The 17,950-nt window shown below is 38.1% G+C and overlaps 1 protein-coding gene and 2 long non-coding RNA genes across 3 annotated transcripts in view; 2 read left to right on the forward strand and 1 right to left on the reverse strand.

Moving 5' to 3' along the window:
* Positions 1-7,468, forward strand: part of LOC135689969 (uncharacterized) — a 32,932-nt gene extending 25,464 nt beyond the window's left edge. Inside the window, exon 3 of the long non-coding RNA XR_010516569.2 lies at positions 5,888-7,468. This is a non-coding gene — a long non-coding RNA (uncharacterized LOC135689969). The remainder of the gene's footprint in view (positions 1-5,887) is intronic.
* A 2,694-nt stretch (positions 7,469-10,162) lies between these two features.
* The window catches only part of LOC148960225 (uncharacterized), a 28,835-nt gene continuing 21,047 nt past the window's right edge, over positions 10,163-17,950 (reverse strand). Inside the window, exon 3 of the long non-coding RNA XR_016145320.1 lies at positions 10,163-11,145. This is a non-coding gene — a long non-coding RNA (uncharacterized LOC148960225). The remainder of the gene's footprint in view (positions 11,146-17,950) is intronic.
* LOC148960226 (uncharacterized) lies at positions 13,633-16,505 on the forward strand. The gene is made up of 2 exons (XM_089108586.1): positions 13,633-15,172; positions 15,204-16,505. The coding sequence occupies exons 1-2, from the start codon at positions 13,715-13,717 to the stop codon at positions 15,873-15,875; spliced, it is 2,130 nt and encodes a 709-aa protein (XP_088964712.1). The 5' UTR covers positions 13,633-13,714; the 3' UTR covers positions 15,876-16,505.

Consider the following 17,950-nt stretch of genomic DNA (forward strand, 5'->3'; position numbering starts at 1 on the left):
AGGGAGCTTTGCTTTAGAGTTTCTCTAAAATCCTTCGTTGTTTTTATTTTCTGGCCTGTCAATTTTTATTGCTACGTTGCTGCAGGGAGCTTTGCTTTAGAGTTTCTCTAAAATCCTTCGTTGTTTTTATTTTCTGGCCTGTCAATTTTTATTGCTACGTTGCTGCAGGGAGCTTTGCTTTAGAGTTTCTCTAAAATCCTTCCTCGTTTTTATTTTCTGGCTCGTCAATTTTTATTACTACGTTGCTGCAGGGAGCTTTGCTTTAGAGTTTCTCTAAAATCCTTCCTTATTTTTATTTTCTGGCCTGTCAATTTTTATTGCTACGTTGCTGCAGGGAGCTTTGCTTTAGAGTTTCTCTAAAATCCTTCGTTGTTTTTATTTTCTGGCCTGTCAATTTTTATTACTACGTTGCTGCAGGGAGCTTTGCTTTAGAGTTTCTCTAAAATCCTTCGTTGTTTTTATTTTCTGGCCTGTCAATTTTTATTACTACGTTGCTGCAGGGAGCTTTGCTTTAGAGTTTCTCTAAAATCCTTCCTCGTTTTTATTTTCTGGCCTGTCAATTTTTATTGCTACGTTGCTGCAGGGAGCTTTGCTTTAGAGTTTCTCTAAAATCCTTCGTTGTTTTTATTTTCTGGCTTGTCAATTTTTATTACTACGTTGCTGCAGGGAGCTTTGCTTTAGAGTTTCTCTAAAATCCTTCGTTGTTTTTATTTTCTGGCCTGTCAATTTTTATTACTACGTTGCTGCAGGGAGCTTTGCTTTAGAGTTTCTCTAAAATCCTTCCTCGTTTTTATTTTCTGGCTTGTCAATTTTTATTACTACGTTGCTGCAGGGAGCTTTGCTTTAGAGTTTCTCTAAAATCCTTCCTCGTTTTTATTTTCTGGCTTGTCAATTTTTATTACTACGTTGCTGCAGGGAGCTTTGCTTTAGAGTTTCTCTAAAATCCTTCCTCGTTTTTATTTTCTGGCTTGTCAATTTTTATTACTACGTTGCTGCAGGGAGCTTTGCTTTAGAGTTTCTCTAAAATCCTTCCTCGTTTTTATTTTCTGGCTTGTCAATTTTTATTACTACGTTGCTGCAGGGAGCTTTGCTTTAGAGTTTCTCTAAAATCCTTAGTTGTTTTTATTTTCTGGCCTGTCAATTTTTTTTGCTACGTTGCTGCAGGGAGCTTTGCTTTATAGTTTCTCTAAAATCCTTCCTCGTTTTTATTTTCTGGCTTGTCAATTTTTATTGCTACGTTGCTGCAGGGAGCTTTGCTTTAGAGTTTCTCTAAAATCCTTCCTCGTTTTTATTTTCTGGCTTGTCAATTTTTATTACTACGTTGCTGCAGGGAGCTTTGCTTTAGAGTTTCTCTAAAAGCCTTCCTTATTTTTATTTTCTGGCCTGTCAATTTTTATTGCTACGTTGCTGCAGGGAGCTTTGCTTTAGAGTTTCTCTAAAATCCTTCGTTGTTTTTATTTTCTGGCCTGTCAATTTTTATTACTACGTTGCTGCAGGGAGCTTTGCTTTAGAGTTTCTATAAAATCCTTCCTCGTTTTTATTTTCTGGCCTGTCAATTTTTATTACTACGTTGCTGCAGGGAGCTTTGCTTTAGAGTTTCTCTAAAATCCTTCGTTGTTTTTTTTATTTTCTGGCCTGTCAATTTTTATTACTACGTTGCTGCAGGGAGCTTTGCTTTAGAGTTTCTCTAAAATCCTTCCTCGTTTTTATTTTCTGGCCTGTCAATTTTTATTACTACGTTGCTGCAGGGAGCTTTGCTTTAGAGTTTCTATAAAATCCTTCGTTGTTTTTATTTTCTGGCCTGTCAATTTTTATTACTACGTTGCTGCAGGGAGCTTTGCTTTAGAGTTTCTCTAAAATTCTTCCTCGTTTTTATTTTCTGGCCTGTCAATTTTTATTACTACGTTGCTTCAGGGAGCTTTGCTTTAGAGTTTCTATAAAATCCTTCGTTGTTTTTATTTTCTGGCCTGTCAATTTTTATTACTACGTTGCTGCAGGGAGCTTTGCTTTAGAGTTTCTCTAAAATCCTTCGTTGTTTTTATTTTCTGGCCTGTCAATTTTTATTACTACGTTGCTGCAGGGAGCTTTGCTTTAGAGTTTCTATAAAATCCTTCGTTGTTTTTATTTTCTGGCCTGTCAATTTTTATTACTACGTTGCTGCAGGGAGCTTTGCTTTAGAGTTTCTCTAAAATCCTTCCTAGTTTTTATTTTCTGGCCTGTCAATTTTTATTACTACGTTGCTGCAGGGAGCTTTGCTTTAGAGTTTCTATAAATTCCTTCCTCGTTTTTATTTTCTGGCCTGTCAATTTTTATTACTACGTTGCTGGAGGGAGCTTTGCTTTAGAGTTTCTATAAAATCCTTCCTCGTTTTTATTTTCTGGCCTGTCAATTTTTATTGCTACGTTGCTGCAGGGAGCTTTGCTTTAGAGTTTCTATAAAATCCTTCCTCGTTTTTATTTTATGGCCTGTCAATTTTTATTGCTACGTTGCTGCAGGGAGCTTTGCTTTAGAGTTTCTCTAAAATCCTTCCTCGTTTTTATTTTCTGGCCTGTCAATTTTTATTGCTACGTTGCTGCAGGGAGCTTTGCTTTAGAGTTTCTCTAAAATCCTTCCTCGTTTTTATTTTCTGGCCTGTCAATTTTTAGTACTACGTTGCTGCAGGGAGCTTTGCTTTAGAGTTTCTATAAAATCCTTCCTCGTTTTTATTTTCTGGCCTGTCAATTTTTATTACTACGTTACTGGAGGGAGCTTTGCTTTAGAGTTTCTCTAAAATCCTTCCTCGTTTTTATTTTCTGGCCTGTCAATTTTTATTACTACGTTGCTGCAGGGAGCTTTGCTTTAGAGTTTCTATAAAATCCTTCCTCGTTTTTATTTTCTGGCCTGTCAATTTTTATTACTACGTTACTGGAGGGAGCTTTGCTTTAGAGTTTCTCTAAAATCCTTCCTCGTTTTTATTTTCTGGCTTGTCAATTTTTATTGCTACGTTGCTGCAGGGAACTTTGCTTTAGAGTTTCTCTAAAATCCTTCCTCGTTTTTATTTTCTGGCCTGTCAATTTTTATTGCTACGTTGCTGCAGGGAGCTTTGCTTTAGAGTTTCTCTAAAATCCTTACTCGTTTTTATTTTCTGGCCTGTCAATTTTTATTGCTACGTTGCTGCAGGGAGCTTTGCTTTAGAGTTTCTATAAAATCCTTCCTCGTTTTTATTTTCTGGCCTGTCAATTTTTATTACTACGTTGCTGGAGGGAGGTTTGCTTTAGAGTTTCTCTAAAATCCTTCCTCGTTTTTATTTTCTGGCCTGTCAATTTTTATTACTACGTTGCTGCAGGGAGCTTTGCTTTAGAGTTTCTCTAAAATCCTTCCTCGTTTTTATTTTCTGGCCTGTTAATTTTTATTGCTACGTTGCTGCAGGGAGCTTTGCTTTAGAGTTTCTCTAAAATCCTTCCTCGTTTTTTTTTTCTGGCTTGTCAATTTTTATTACTACGTTGCTGCAGGGAGCTTTGCTTTAGAGTTTCTCTAAAATCCTTCCTCGTTTTTTTTTTCTGGCTTGTCAATTTTTATTACTACGTTGCTGGAGGGAGCTTTGCTTTAGAGTTTCTCTAAAATCCTTCGTTGTTTTTATTTTCTGGCCTGTCAATTGTTATTGCTACGTTGCTGCAGGGAACTTTGCTTTAGAGTTTCTCTAAAATCCTTCCTCGTTTTTATTTTCTGGCCTGTCAATTTTTATTACTACGTTGCTGCAGGGAGCTTTGCTTTAGAGTTTCTCTAAAATCCTTCCTCGTTTTTTTTTTCTGGCTTGTCAATTTTTATTACTACGTTGCTGGAGGGAGGTTTGCTTTAGAGTTTCTCTAAAATCCTTCCTCGTTTTTATTTTCTGGCCTGTCAATTTTTATTACTACGTTGCTGCAGGGAGCTTTGCTTTAGAGTTTCTCTAAATTCCTTTTCTCATTTTTATTTTCTGGCTTGTCAATTTTTATTACTACGTTGCTGCAGGGAGCTTTGCTTTAGAGTTTCTCTAAAATCCTTCCTCATTTTTATTTTCTGGCTTGTCAATTTTTATTACTACGTTGCTGCAGGGAGCTTTACTTTAGAGTTTCTCTAAAAGCCTTCGTTGAGTTTATTTTCTTGCCTGTCAATTTTAAAAGCTAGGATGTTGTAGGAAGCTTTGCTTCAGAGTTTCTTTAAAATCCTTTGTTGTTTTCTATTATCTTCTTTGTCAATTTTTATTGCTATGTTGTTTTAGGAAGCTTTGCTTTAGAGTTTATTTAAAATCCTTCGTTGATTTTATTTTCTTTCCTATCAATTTCTACTTCTACATAGCTGTATGGACCTTTGTTTTGGAGTTTCTTTGAAAGACTTTGTACAGCACATTAAAATTTTCTTTTACCCTCAGTAATTTATGCTGCATCTTTCTTTGTTTTTTACAATTTATCATTATCAGCATCTTTCATAAAGAGATAAATTTGCACTTTGCTAGTATCCAGGACGGCGTGCAATGTCCTCAAACCCCCAAAAGGATAAAATTTCCGCCTTATTCTATTGACGTAATTATAATGAAACCTTTTGGTACCAAATGGATGCAAGAAATGCATGTATTTTTTTCACCATACTATAAGCTTTTCTGGGTGGGTTATTAAACGCTCCTAGAAAATATTCCATATTCTCAAGCCTGCGAATTGCTTTTTTTCGGTGAGTAGCCTTTCCCTCTTCCATGCTCCATTCTGTGTAGTAGGAAAAGCACCCTTTAGCGCGATATGTTTATGTTGAAACTCCAAATATTTACTTGTTCTTTTTCTCTGGGGGTGCTCCCTGCTAACCACCTTCAAACAAAGGTATATCCACAGGATAATTGGGTCGGGAGATTGCGTAAGAACACAACAAAATTGATGCCTCTGGGGTATACAACAGATACAACTTGAATGCCATACAAGTCATTGATAAATTACTATCTGAGGCATCAACAAACTGTTGTACAAGCAGGAAATCGCAAATTTTATTAAACTGTCACTAATGATGATTATTTGCAAAATTATCAATGATCAAGGTCGAATAATTATAAATACAACCAATGACAATGATCAAATGACAATGGCTAATATCAAGTCTGCATAGAAAACCGAAAACAACGTCTAGGATCGAAAATCACTAGAGAGGCGAAACCAAATAGCCAATCACGCGCCAATACTCCTTTTAGATCATTTTCGATCCAGCAAAGAGCTCGATTCCCGGCACACTTTTCAAATTCTATATCAAAACTGATGCATCAAATAAATATTTCATCGCAAAGAGTCCGTTGAGATATCATTAGAAAAACTTTCAAACGACTTCTATAAGCTCTTTATTGAAGTTGCCAACTTTGGTTACGAATAGATTTGACTGAGTTTGCGAACTTGGTTTTGCTAACGACACAAAAAAGCAAGCAGTCTCTGCAAGCCTCGCTAATTAAAAACAAACCATTATCTTTATAACATCAATTCAGAAAAAAAAATGCTTAAAATTTGTTCTAAAACTCTTCGAAAATTTAATGGAAGAAGTATGTGCTTTGAGGGTCGTCTTTGAAGGGGACTCGCCGTGAACCTAAATTTCGTAAGAGGATTTCCTTCTTTAAAAACAAGTTTCTTTTCTCAGCAGATTTGTATGTAAAACAAACGCTTTTTATGGCTAAAAATTTTCCAGGATTAATTGAAGTAAACGAGATTCTGTTTTGTTTCTTTTAGAATTGTCTTCGTTAAATGTAAGCTATGGAATACCGTAAAAGGCAAAGCACCTCAAAGAAACCAACAACACAGTCACCCTTTAGAACCATGTACGAAGGCACCTCTCTGTATAGCTGTCAATTTTAAGGGATAAGACATTTAAGCTAAAAGTGATATTTTCATCAAATTTTTAGGTGAAATTTCGTTGCTGCAGACACCTAGTGGACGTCACAACAGAAGATGACGTTGATGCATCAGTAGCAAAGAGGCAAACGAAAATGAAGAAAAGTTTTACCAGATGAATCAAGTCTCTATACAGAAATCCAAGACAGACACTTTCCTAGTTTGTAATCGTTTACATCTTTAACAATTTTCCAGCCACAAGACCATTGCAGAGAGTTCCTTTCCATATGGCATGTAAACTTGATTTCTCACGCTCGACCTTGTAACATCTCCCTGTAACTTGTCCAGTCGCCTTTAGCTCCAGAGTGGAATGCCCCCCCCCCTCGCCTTTAAAGCTTATGCGCCGCCTAACTACCGAAAACGTTCGTCCTTACTGCTCTAAATTAAGTAGGATAACTCTGAATGGAAAGCTGCTATTTAGAGCCATTCATTGTCGGGAAACATACAAAGGAGTCCCTAAGTTAACGATAAACACACCCTCTTCGATCGCGAAGAACATACAATGCCTGCCAAAAGTACTTGGAACACCCACCAATTTACGCTGCATTTGATATCTTTCATTCCTTTCATGAAAAAAATTTGCTACTTCCGCCCCCTTCCCCCTCAAACAATGTTGATGATTTAGAGAAATATCATTAAAGAAGCGCAAAAGAAAGTGCTTCCTAAAATCCTAATCCGTTTGATGGTAAACCAACATTGTTCCGTGGGGGAGAGGGGGATGATTGGTTTTGACCTTGGAAATTGATGTCAGTGCTCCAAGACTTTTGGCAGGCATTGTAGGTCAATGCAATATCCAGGGCAATCGCAAAGCAAGCCTTGCTGGGGGGGAGGGGGGTGTGGACAACAAATTTACCTGATGGGAAAACAATTACCTGAAATTCTTAAGTTGCTGAAACAAACTTCTGCAATCAATTTTGCTAATCTAACGGTGTGGCATATAATTCGCAACGCTCATTTTTATATGATAATAACGGACTTTTCTAATAGTTTTGTCAAATCTGTATATTGGGACTGGCATGGATATAACTACCCTAGGCGGCACCATGGCTACCACCGAAGGACTAGAAAATTTTGATCCTTCCTGTTCCCTGGAAATTACACTCTTTTAACCAATTTTTTCTAAAGCAATCCTCTTAATCCTATTGAAAATTGTTTCATTTTTGCAAACAAATTGATCAGCAGAGATATGTAACAAACAGCACTTGTTGTCAATCTAGATCTCTCTTTCCATCTTAGCATGCCTTTTGAATGTTTCAAAAAATTTGGAGCTCATTATGAATTGCAGTTGACGCTTCTACCGAGAACTTTAAAGGAAATGGACACAAGGCACAATTTTACATAAAGAGGGCTTGATTTTTAGATTTTGTGCCAACAAGAAATCTTGAAATCTTCAAGTCATTAGTTTGTTTACCTTCCTTCATATCAGTTTTTGATCTTAAGACATGACGGTCTGTGAAATTCCTAAAGGGCTCTAAAGCGTTTCTTCCACTGGGCGGACATAACCTGAAATTTACTATCGGGATACTTTTGGGGGGTGTGCCACTCCCCGGTCGCGACGCCACTGGCAATATCAAACCCCTTTCCGACCCCTACCCCTGCATCCATAGTAAATGCATATTCTGGAACTAATCAACACCTTTATTGCCATCTTAAACTCTCCTTTTCAAACGGTGAACGACCAGTGTCTACCTACTGCGAAAAGATGCCCATCTCCATCGGGAGCATTCCCCATCATTGATACATTGTTTATGTCCTCCTTTTAAGTTCGGCCTTGTCAATTGCCACCCTCGACAAGTTAAGAGAGTATTTTGAGATAAAGCTTTAGAAATCGTCTATTGAATTTCTTTTGTTTGAAGTGAGAATCCTTTGAATTGTTTGTTTTTTGGAAAGATAATTTTTACTCGCTCATCGAAAAGGGTATAGTAAACGTCCTTTTGTGGAATGGTAGCATGGATTGAGATTAATATTGCCTATTTTCTGTGTATTTTTCCTGTTTTGCGTTTTAAAGATATTTGATATTCCAGGCGGCCCGGCCCTCACCTCTTAGTGTTTTCACAAAGAGAGGCTTTTGTCTGAAATTGAATGGCCAGTGTTTCAGCTAGAAGTTGCATTATTGGCAAAACCATATACAGTATCAAATTCTAGTTTCGACCATTGAATGCGGGAGATTGCGGCCGTCCTTGTGGTATTTCGTTTTGTCGAATAGGACGGATTTTTGCAAAGTTATTCGACTTTTTCTTGGCTGTGAGCAAGGGGGATTCAGGTTTACATAAAGGCGTTCAGAAAAAACAAAAGGCTTGTGATTCCCCGAGTTTCTAAAGACTTGGGTTTTTAGCGATTTACTCGAAAAGTATCACAGTTACAAGTTTTTGAGTGCATCCATGAAATGGGCCGTTTGATGCTAGATTTTTTGAGCTTTTCCCCGTAATTATAGGACCTGTTTTTGCCGAGTTATTGAGGATTTAGTGATTAAAACACGCAAAAAACGGTTTTTTGCAGTTTAAAAATCGAAAACAGCCGATAAAAATTCTGCAATGCGTTAAAAAAATTGCTGGTTTTTTGCTCGATTTTTTGAGCTATTGCTTGTCTTGTTCGAAGCTTGCGTTTCTGAATAAACTTGATTTTTCCGAAAAGTGCACTTTTCAAATTTTCTCAAATTTGCATCGCAGCGACCGATCAAGCTCAAACCGGTAATTGCGGTGGCGGTCGAAACTATTTCTTGAAAAACGGTGTTTAACTGAAATTTAAAAAAAGGAAAAGTCTGTGAACGGGTAAGGAAGCTTCCTAGATTCGATTTAATGCATTTAAAGCCGCATTTCTTGATTTTTTAAAGTTTCGATACGTTTGCCCTCATGTTGCTAGCCGCCCGCCGCCTGATCGGCTGGTTCGGTCAAAAAAGCTTGCAAAACTTGCTGATTTATTTAGTTCTTTTGTTTCTATTCTGGAAAATTCTAGAAAAACATTTGTTTTAAACTGTTAACAAATCAAAAAAGCTCTTTTGCTGCATCTTTGTTGGATCTATCGCCTTGTTCCATCGATGTTGCTGATCGCATACTAGCTTGAATCACGCAATCTCCTTTTGCTGTTTTCTCTAGACATTTTGCTATTTTCTCTAGAAGTTTCTAGCCTTTCCTAATCAATTTACAATCGTTCGTGTATATTTAGTAAGCTGACGTGTATATATTGTATGATTTCAAGTTGCCGGTTGTAAAGCCCATCGACCGAAGTAAGAGGGTCTTTCGTAAGCTGATTTTTAGTTTCTTGCCGGGTTTTTTTCAGGGAAAGAGCTTTTATAGATAGTTGAAGCCAATCTTTTCAATCACCAAAACTCAGTAAAAGTGCAGTGTTTTTTTCTGAAGCTTTCTCACTTTTTCAATTTGATTTACTGATTAAGGGGAGTTCTCCAAAAGCCAAAGTTTAGCTGTCAAAGTTATTGGCCTTGCAGATAAGATATTCTTCTCTCATGTCCAAAAACAAATAAAAAATAACAGTATTGTCTAAAGAACTGTGAAAATCAACCAGTTTTGCGAGCTCTTTTGACCGAACAAGCCGATCAGGCGGCGGGCGGCTAGCAACATGAGGGCAAACGTATCGAAACTTTAAAAAATCAAGAAATGCGGCTTTAAATGCATTAAATCGAATCTAGGAAGCTTCCTTACCCGTTCACAGACTTTTCCTTTTTTTAAATTTCAGTTAAACACCGTTTTTCAAGAAATAGTTTCGACCGCCACCGCAATTACCGGTTTGAGCTTGATCGGTCGCTGCGATGCAAATTTGAGAAAATTTGAAAAGTGCACTTTTCGGAAAAATCAAGTTTATTCAGAAACGCAAGCTTCGAACAAGACAAGCAATAGCTCAAAAAATCGAGCAAAAAACCAGCAATTTTTTTAACGCATTGCAGAATTTTTATCGGCTGTTTTCGATTTTTAAACTGCAAAAAACCGTTTTTTGCGTGTTTTAATCACTAAATCCTCAATAACTCGGCAAAAACAGGTCCTATAATTACGGGGAAAAGCTCAAAAAATCTAGCATCAAACGGCCCATCTCATGGATGCACTCAAAAACTTGTAACTGTGATACTTTTGGAGTAAATCGCTAAAAACCCAAATCTTTAGAAACTCGGGGAATCACAAGCCTATTGTTTTTTCTGAACGCCTTTATGTAAACCTGAATCCCCCTTGCTCACAGCCAAGAAAAAGTCGAATAACTTTGCAAAAATTCGTCCTATTCGACAAAACGAAATACCACAAGGACGGCCGCAATCTCCCGCATCCAATGGTCGAAACTAGAATTTGATACTGTATATGGTTTTGCCAATAATGCAACTTCTAGCTGAAACACTGGCCATTCAATTTCAGACAAAAGCCTCTCTTTGTGAAAACACTAAGAGGTGAGGGCCGGGCCGCCTGGAATATCAAATATCTTTAAAACGCAAAACAGGAAAAATACACAGAAAATAGGCAATATTAATCTCAATCCATGCTACCATTCCACAAAATGACGTTTACTTTACTCTTTTCGACGAGCGAGTAAAAATTATTTTTCCTAAAAACCAACAATTCAAAGGATTCTCACTTCAAACAAAAGAAATTCAATAGACGATTTCTAAAGCTTTTTCTCAAAATACTCTCTTAACTTGTCGAGGGTGGCAATTGACGAGGCCGAACTTAAAAGGAGGACATAAACAATGTATCAATGATGGGGAATGCTCCCGACGTAGATAGGCATTCGAACACCGCTCGAAAAGGAGAGTCTTGAAGAGTCTGAGGGGACAAGGTGCTGAGTAGTTTCAGATTATATATTTACTAAAGATTTAGGGGTGGGGTAGGAAAGGGGCTTGATTTTGCATTGACCTATTTTTCTCGCGATTGAAGTGGTTGTTTCTCGTTAACTTAGGGACTTCTTTCTACATTTCCCGACAATAGATGGCTCCAAACAGCAGCTTTCTATTCAGAGTTACCCTTACCCTACTTTATTTTCAGCATTTAGGCGGCACAAAAGCTTCAAGGGCAAGGGCCTTTACAAAGGCGAATGTGAGAAATCAAGTTTACATGCCATAGGGAAAGAAATTTCCTCCAGCGTTTCTATGCATGAAAAATCTTTAAAACTTAAAACGATAACAAACTAGGAAAAAGTGTCTGTATTGGATTTCTGTATGGAGATTTGGTTCATTCGCTAAACCTTTTCTTCATTTGCGTTTGCCTCTTTGCTACTGATGCATCAACGTCATCTTCTGTGGCGGCGTCCAGTGGATGTCTGCGGCAATCACCTAAAAATTTGATGAAATGTCACTTTTGGCTGAAATGTCCTATCCCTTTAAGTTGACAGATACACAGAGAGGTGCGGTCGTACATGGTTATAAAGAGTGACTTGCTTAGATTTAACGAAGACAATTCTAAAAGGAGCAAAACAGAATCTCGTCTACATCAATCAATCCTGGAAAATTTTTAGCCATAAAAGGAGATTGGTTTACGTACAAATCTGCTGAGGAATGAATTTGTTTTTAAGGTTGCAGTAAACATTTTCTGGATAAAAGCATCAATTTTTCGATTATTTCACATTGAAGTAGCCGAACTTTCAAGGCACACAATGATACCAAATTTGAAACTAACAGATATTTTAAAATGGAAAAAATCCCATGTAAACGAAGGTTTCCATAATTTCTTTATCGAAGCTTTCAATTGAGATCTGAAAATCGCTTGATAGTCCAGTAAAACTAAGTCAAAAAATGGTCGAACCTCAAACAAATTGCAACAGAAACGAAATAATGGTTGTTTGGCTAATTAAACTATGCTCTATAACATATGAAAAGTCCTAAGAAATTCTAGAAGTGGAAAGTGTCCAAATTGCCAGCTGAATTAAGGTGGTTTAGCTAAAAAAATTTCATGGATTTTAAACGTAGAAGTCAAAGTCGAGAAGGCATATGGGTTTACAATGACTCTCGTAGTATTTCCATTAAATCTACCAAGATAATTACCCACTCTTGAATAGATATTTATTCAACATCGTGCTTACTTAATTGTGATGTTTACTTTATTTGGGGAAGTCCTCTCGAACCATTTCAAAACAAATCTTGGTGAAGAAGCTGTTGCGATCGAGCATATGATCAAATTGCATGTTGACCTTGAATCTTGACCAGAGAACCTGTTTGTTGCTTGCGTTATTTCTTCTTTGTGCAGATAATAAAACGTAGTCTACAACCTGCAAAATGGTCTGCATGACAGTTACGTAAGATGGAGTGTGTTATCTGCAAAAAACCAATCTGGAACATAGCAGCAGGTGTCGTTCTTCGTCAGAAAGGTGCAAATGGAATCAACAACGCAAGTAAAGAGCGAGGCGACGTGATAAATGTTACTGCTGGTCAATCAGTTCACAAGGATTGTCGTGCAAATTTCACAAAGCCACAAAATATAGCAGCGGCTGCAAGAGAGACCTCCCAAGCAAGGGGCAAGCGTTTACTTCGATCTGAAGCTCAGAAATTCAACTTTAAAGAGCACTGTCTGTTTTGTGGTGAGGGGGACCGCTACCAAGGGAAGAAGAAGGACTTTTCTCTTGTACCGGTGAGGACCTTCGAATTTCAGATACAGTTTCCGAAATATGCAATGAAAGAAATGATGAATGGGCAAGAAAGGTCGCTGCGAGAATTGAATCGGCTATTGATCTTCACGCTGCAGATGCTTTGTACCACCAAAAATGCAGTGTAAACTTCAGGACAAGAAAAGGAATCCCTTTAGTTTTCACATCAAATCAAGAAGGCGCAGCACCTCAAAAGAAGACGAAGCGTGGCAGACCATTGGAAGAAATGCAAAATTATGCCTTTGAAAGGGCTATGAAATTTTTTGAACAAAATGACGAGGAACAGCTCACCGTTAAAGATTTAGTTGAAAAAATGGCTGACTTCCTTCAGGAATCTAAAACTTCTTCATACAGTGCTGTATACATGAAGAAGAGGATCAAAGAACGTTTCGGAGAAGATGCTATTTTCACAGTGCTGGATGGAAGAACTGATGTTGTAACCATGCGACCCTTTGCTGCAAAAATTCTGCAAAAGTTCTATAATGAGCCAAAGAAGGAGGACGTTAAGGAAAAAGAGATGAGAGTTGTTAAAACAGCGGCAACATGCCTAAAGAATGCCATTAAGTCATGTCCCACCTCAAAGGAATATTATGCAAGCAACAGTGATATATCATCTATGGAAAATGCAATGTCCTACCTACCAGAGTCACTGATCTTGTTACTTGACACAATTCTTGTTGGAAAAGATAAAAAAAAGTAAGACTGCCTCAATTGGTCAAGCAATCATGCAGGCGGCGAGACCTAGAACATTGATTGCACCTTTACAACTTGGTCTTGGGGTTCAAATGCACCACCACTTTGGATCGAGATTTCTGGTCGACTCACTTCATAGGCATGGATTTTGTTGTTCCTATTCAGAAGTGCAAGTATACGAAAGGAGTGCAGCTATCAAAGATGGAGTTGAGCTGAGTATCCCTGAGGGACAAACGCTAGTTCAATATGTTGCAGACAACGTCGATCACAACATTAGAACTATTGACGGAAGAAATACTTTTCATGGAATGGGAATAATTGCCACTATCACCCCAAGGAGTGCTGCCCGTCCTTCAACATTTATCCCAAGGCGATGCAACATATCATCTGATGAAATAGCAGTCATCGGTGTAATTAACATCAAGCAGTACAATATAGCCAATAACCAATTCAACGTCAGGTAAGATCAGTTGCTCTCAAATGAAATTGTTGATCCAACATTAAAATTGGATCTCTTATGGCAAGTTTCTTGGTTGCTGAACCCAAGAAGGCCATCATGGTCTGGAACAATGCAATGGTGCCACCAGGGGGAGTATCCAGGCAAGTCATCTGTTATCTTTTTGCCAATGATCGATTTGGATCCCAGCAATGTCACTTGTATTCACCCTACCTTAGACTTCGTTTCTCGCCATGCCAAAAAATATGATGTGACACCGATTCTCACTTTTGATCAGCCGCTATGGTGGAAAGCCATTTGTATCATCAAAGGGGAGCCAATTGATAGCCCTTTGCATCAAATAATTTTGCGACTTGGAGCTTTTCATACAGAAATGAGTTTCCTCGGAAGTATTGGATATCTCATGAGAGGATCAGGATTGCAAGAATCTCTCGAGCTTATATATGCTGATAATGTTGTCCCACATATTCTCACTGGTAAAGCTATCTCCCGAGCAGTACGTGGCCATCAGTTAGTCGAAACAGCTCTTAATGCTATTTTGTTATCGAAAGCCTGTGATGTACCATTGCCTACAGATGCTGACAGAGAGCAGGATGCTGCCGATACAAAAGGAGAGGCTCCAGAGGCTCAACAGCGTGACAGAGGTGCAGAGGCAGCTGCTGAGTTAGAAACCCCAGAAGTATCCAGTGATTTGAGGAATTTGAAAGATATGTTTGAGTCACTGATGCAAGGAAGGGTTTCTATGGGATATGTTTGTCAATCACATGATCTTGAGGATGTAAGGCAGAAGATACTCGATGCCAAATCGTCTTCAAGCAATTCCAGGACAGGAAAGCTTTGGTTGCAGTACCTTGAAATGATACAGATTCTTCGCACATTTATCAAAGCTGAGAGGACCGGAGATTGGAACCTGCACTTGCAAACTGTTCAAGCTATGTTGCCTTACTTTGCCGCCTCGGGACACAACCTCTACACCAAGAGTGCACGAATATATTTGCAAGAAATGAGCAAGCTAAAGGATGATCATCCACGTGTCCATGATGCCTTTGAGAAGGGATTCCATGTTATCAGACGCTCTGATCGTTATTGGGCTGGATTATCCTCAGACCTCATCATAGAACAAGTTTTGATGCGAAACCTTAAAACCTCTGGTGGCTTGACAAGAGGAAGGGGAATGTCCGAAACACAGAGGCTGATCTGGTTGTTATCCATGCCAGCAACTGCTGAGATCAATGAAGCTATGCAAGAGTTTACTGAAGTTACTTTCAGCAGCAGTGAGCAACATAAAGATACGTCAGAAGCGAGAATTAGCAGAGATTTGAAAGACACAAATTCACTTCTTTCATTCTTTCAGGTAAGAGATCCATTTAGTGACGACTGCAGTCTTCGCAACATTGTGACAGGGGTAACAGCAATAGATACAGTCAATGCTGACGTTCCAAAAGAAGTTGGAAACAAGATTCTTGAAAAGATGACAGGTCAATATTGCAAAGATTTTGTGTTCAAAAGAGCAAACCAGGCCATTACACTTGATGCAAAAAAGCACCCAAAGGAAACAGATGGAGACATTCATGTAGGACCCTAGCTGAGAAGAAAACAAGCAAAGGTTTATCAACATGCTTGCAGCAAAGTTGAAGGCAGAGGGCTGTGATGTCTACCAGGCTGATGCTGATGCTGATCTTCTGATTGTTCAAAAAGGGATTGAGGCCTCAGTGGAAGAAGAGAAGGCGGTGATTGGTGAAGACACAGATTTGCTAATTTTGCTCATTTACCACGCAAACAAAGAGTCGAAAAAAATCTACTTCTACTCTGAGTCCAAGCAGAATGCTAGAGGTACAAATGTCTGGGATATTAAACTATGTAAGGAATTGTTGGGCAAAGATATATGCAACAATATTTTGTTCCTACATGTCATTCTTGGGTGCGACACAACATCTAGCTTGTATGGCATCGGTAAAGGGTTATCGTTGAAGATATTCCAACAAAATAAACACTTACAACGACAGGCTGCAGTGTTCCAGAATGATCTTGCCAACACTGAGGAAATAGCATCTGCTGGCGAGCATGCTCTCGTTTGCTTATATAAAGGAAAGGAAGGTGAAGGACTCGATGCCTTGCGTTACAATACCTTCTGTAATAAAGCTATTTCTGGTAAATCTGCTATCAGCCCACAGGTACTTCCACCCACCTCTTCTGCTGCTAAGTATCACAGTTATCGAGTTTTCGCTCAAGTAATGCAATGGAAAGGAAAAGATCTCGATCCTACAGAATGAGGGTGGATCATTGAAAAAGGGAAAATGATGCCTTTGCAAACTGATTTGCACAACGTGTTGCGGAGAATGCCGCGGAGTGAGCTGCGAGAACGCCATGCAGGCAGATATGGAAGAAAATTTGGAGGACAGTTTGTGAATAATTTAGAATGACCAATATCTAATTAATTTGTTTGATAATTTTTCGTTTTTGATTATTTAGATAATTTGGTTTGGTTTGGTTTGGTATAGTTTGGTTGTTTTCGTATTTTGGCTTGAAATCAAAAGCGTCAATCGCATTCAAGACTCAAAATAGAGAAATAATACCCTTGTTAGTCCAAATTTCATGAGACTTTGCAAAGCGAAAATCATTTTGTAGATAGGTAAGACGAATTAAGACGAGTTAAGACGATTGCATAATTACTGAGCGACTCTAAAAACGCCTAATTTGGTAGAAGACCATATTTTGCAGCATTCACCATATTTCAAAATTTAGCCAATGTACTACCTTAAATGGCATTTAAATTTTCCAATGTTCCACTTCAATGATTTTCTAGGACTTTTTTGCTCGAGGTATAAATACATTTTGTAATCTTTTTAGCATGTATTCATTCCTGTTGCAATTTGTTTGAGCTTACACCACAAATTGACTGGACTATATTGACTTGACCCGGATTACACTGTGGTTTACGGGTGTATCTTGCAAGTGCAATCAGTAAAATCAGCTATTTTGTACCTAAGGAACCAATTGAATGGCTCAACAATTTGCACACGGCCAGGACAAATGTCGGGTAAGCAAAGTTTGTCTCAAAATTTTTGTATTTGCTCTGGTCCGTCTTTTATAGCCAAGTACAGCTATGTGAGGGAAGAAAAATTCACATTGCCAATTGCCAATATTTGAAAGGGCATATTTTCAAGGGAAAGAGTAATTTAAAAAATTTGAGACTCAATTTGGTAGCTTAGGATCTGCGCTTTCTGCTGATATAAGTCAGATTTTATACCCCAAACGCAATGGTACAAAATAGCTTTTGAAGGTGGTACACTCATTTAAGCAATAAACTTGCCTGGAAAGGATCATTCTACATTATTTGCCAATTATTTTGATATGGTTGCAATTACAAAATGCTTGTGCATCAAATGGTGTATAGTTTAATCTGATTCCGTTAATAGTTTGGATTTTAGGGAGAGAATACCAAATATTGTCTCAAAAACGTTTACCGTAACTTTAAAGAAGGAATTCCTCTTACGAAACTTGGGCTCACGAGTCCCCTTCAAAGGCGCCCCTCCAAGCACATACTTCTTCCATTGAATACTGCAAAAGTTTTTAGTAAGCATTTTGTTGTTCTAAATTTGATGTTATGAAAATCATGGTTTGTTTTAAACAGAAGGGCTTGCGTTTTTTCTGTCGTAAGCAAAATCAAGTTCGCAAACTCAGTCAAATCTATTCGTAACCAAAGTTGGCAACTTCAATAAAGAGCTTATAGAAGTCGTTTGAAAGTTTTTCTAATGATATCTCAATGGTCTCTTTGCGATGAAATATTTATTTGATGCACCAGTTTTGATATAGTATTGGAAAAGTTTGCCGGGAATTGAGCTCTTTGCTGGATCGAAAATGACCTAAAAGGAGTATTGGCGCGTGATTGGCTATTTGGTTTCGCCTCTCTAGTGATTTTCGATCCAAAACTCTGCTATCGGTTTTCTGTGCAGACTTGATATTAGCCATTGTCATTTGATCATTGTCATTGGTTGTATTTATAATTATTCGACCTTGATCATTGATAATTTTGCAAATAATCATCATTAGTGACAGTTTAATAAAATTTGCGATTTCCTGCTTGTACAACAGTTTGTTGATGCCTCAGATAGTAATTTATCAATGACTTTTATGGCATCCAAGTTGTATCTGTTGTATACCCCAGAGGCATCAATTTTGTTGTGTTCTTACGCAATCTCCCGACCCAACTATCCTGTGGATATACCTTTGTTTGAAGGTGGTTAGCAGGGAGCACCCCCAGAGAAAAATAACAAGTAAATATTTGGAGTTTCAACATAAACATATCGCGCTAAAGGGTGCTTTTCCTACTACACAGAATGGAACA

This window comes from Rhopilema esculentum, chromosome 5, assembly GCF_057945365.1.
Source record: "Rhopilema esculentum isolate cy_ngs chromosome 5, ASM5794536v1, whole genome shotgun sequence".
In the NCBI taxonomy this organism is placed as follows: domain Eukaryota; kingdom Metazoa; phylum Cnidaria; class Scyphozoa; order Rhizostomeae; family Rhizostomatidae; genus Rhopilema; species Rhopilema esculentum.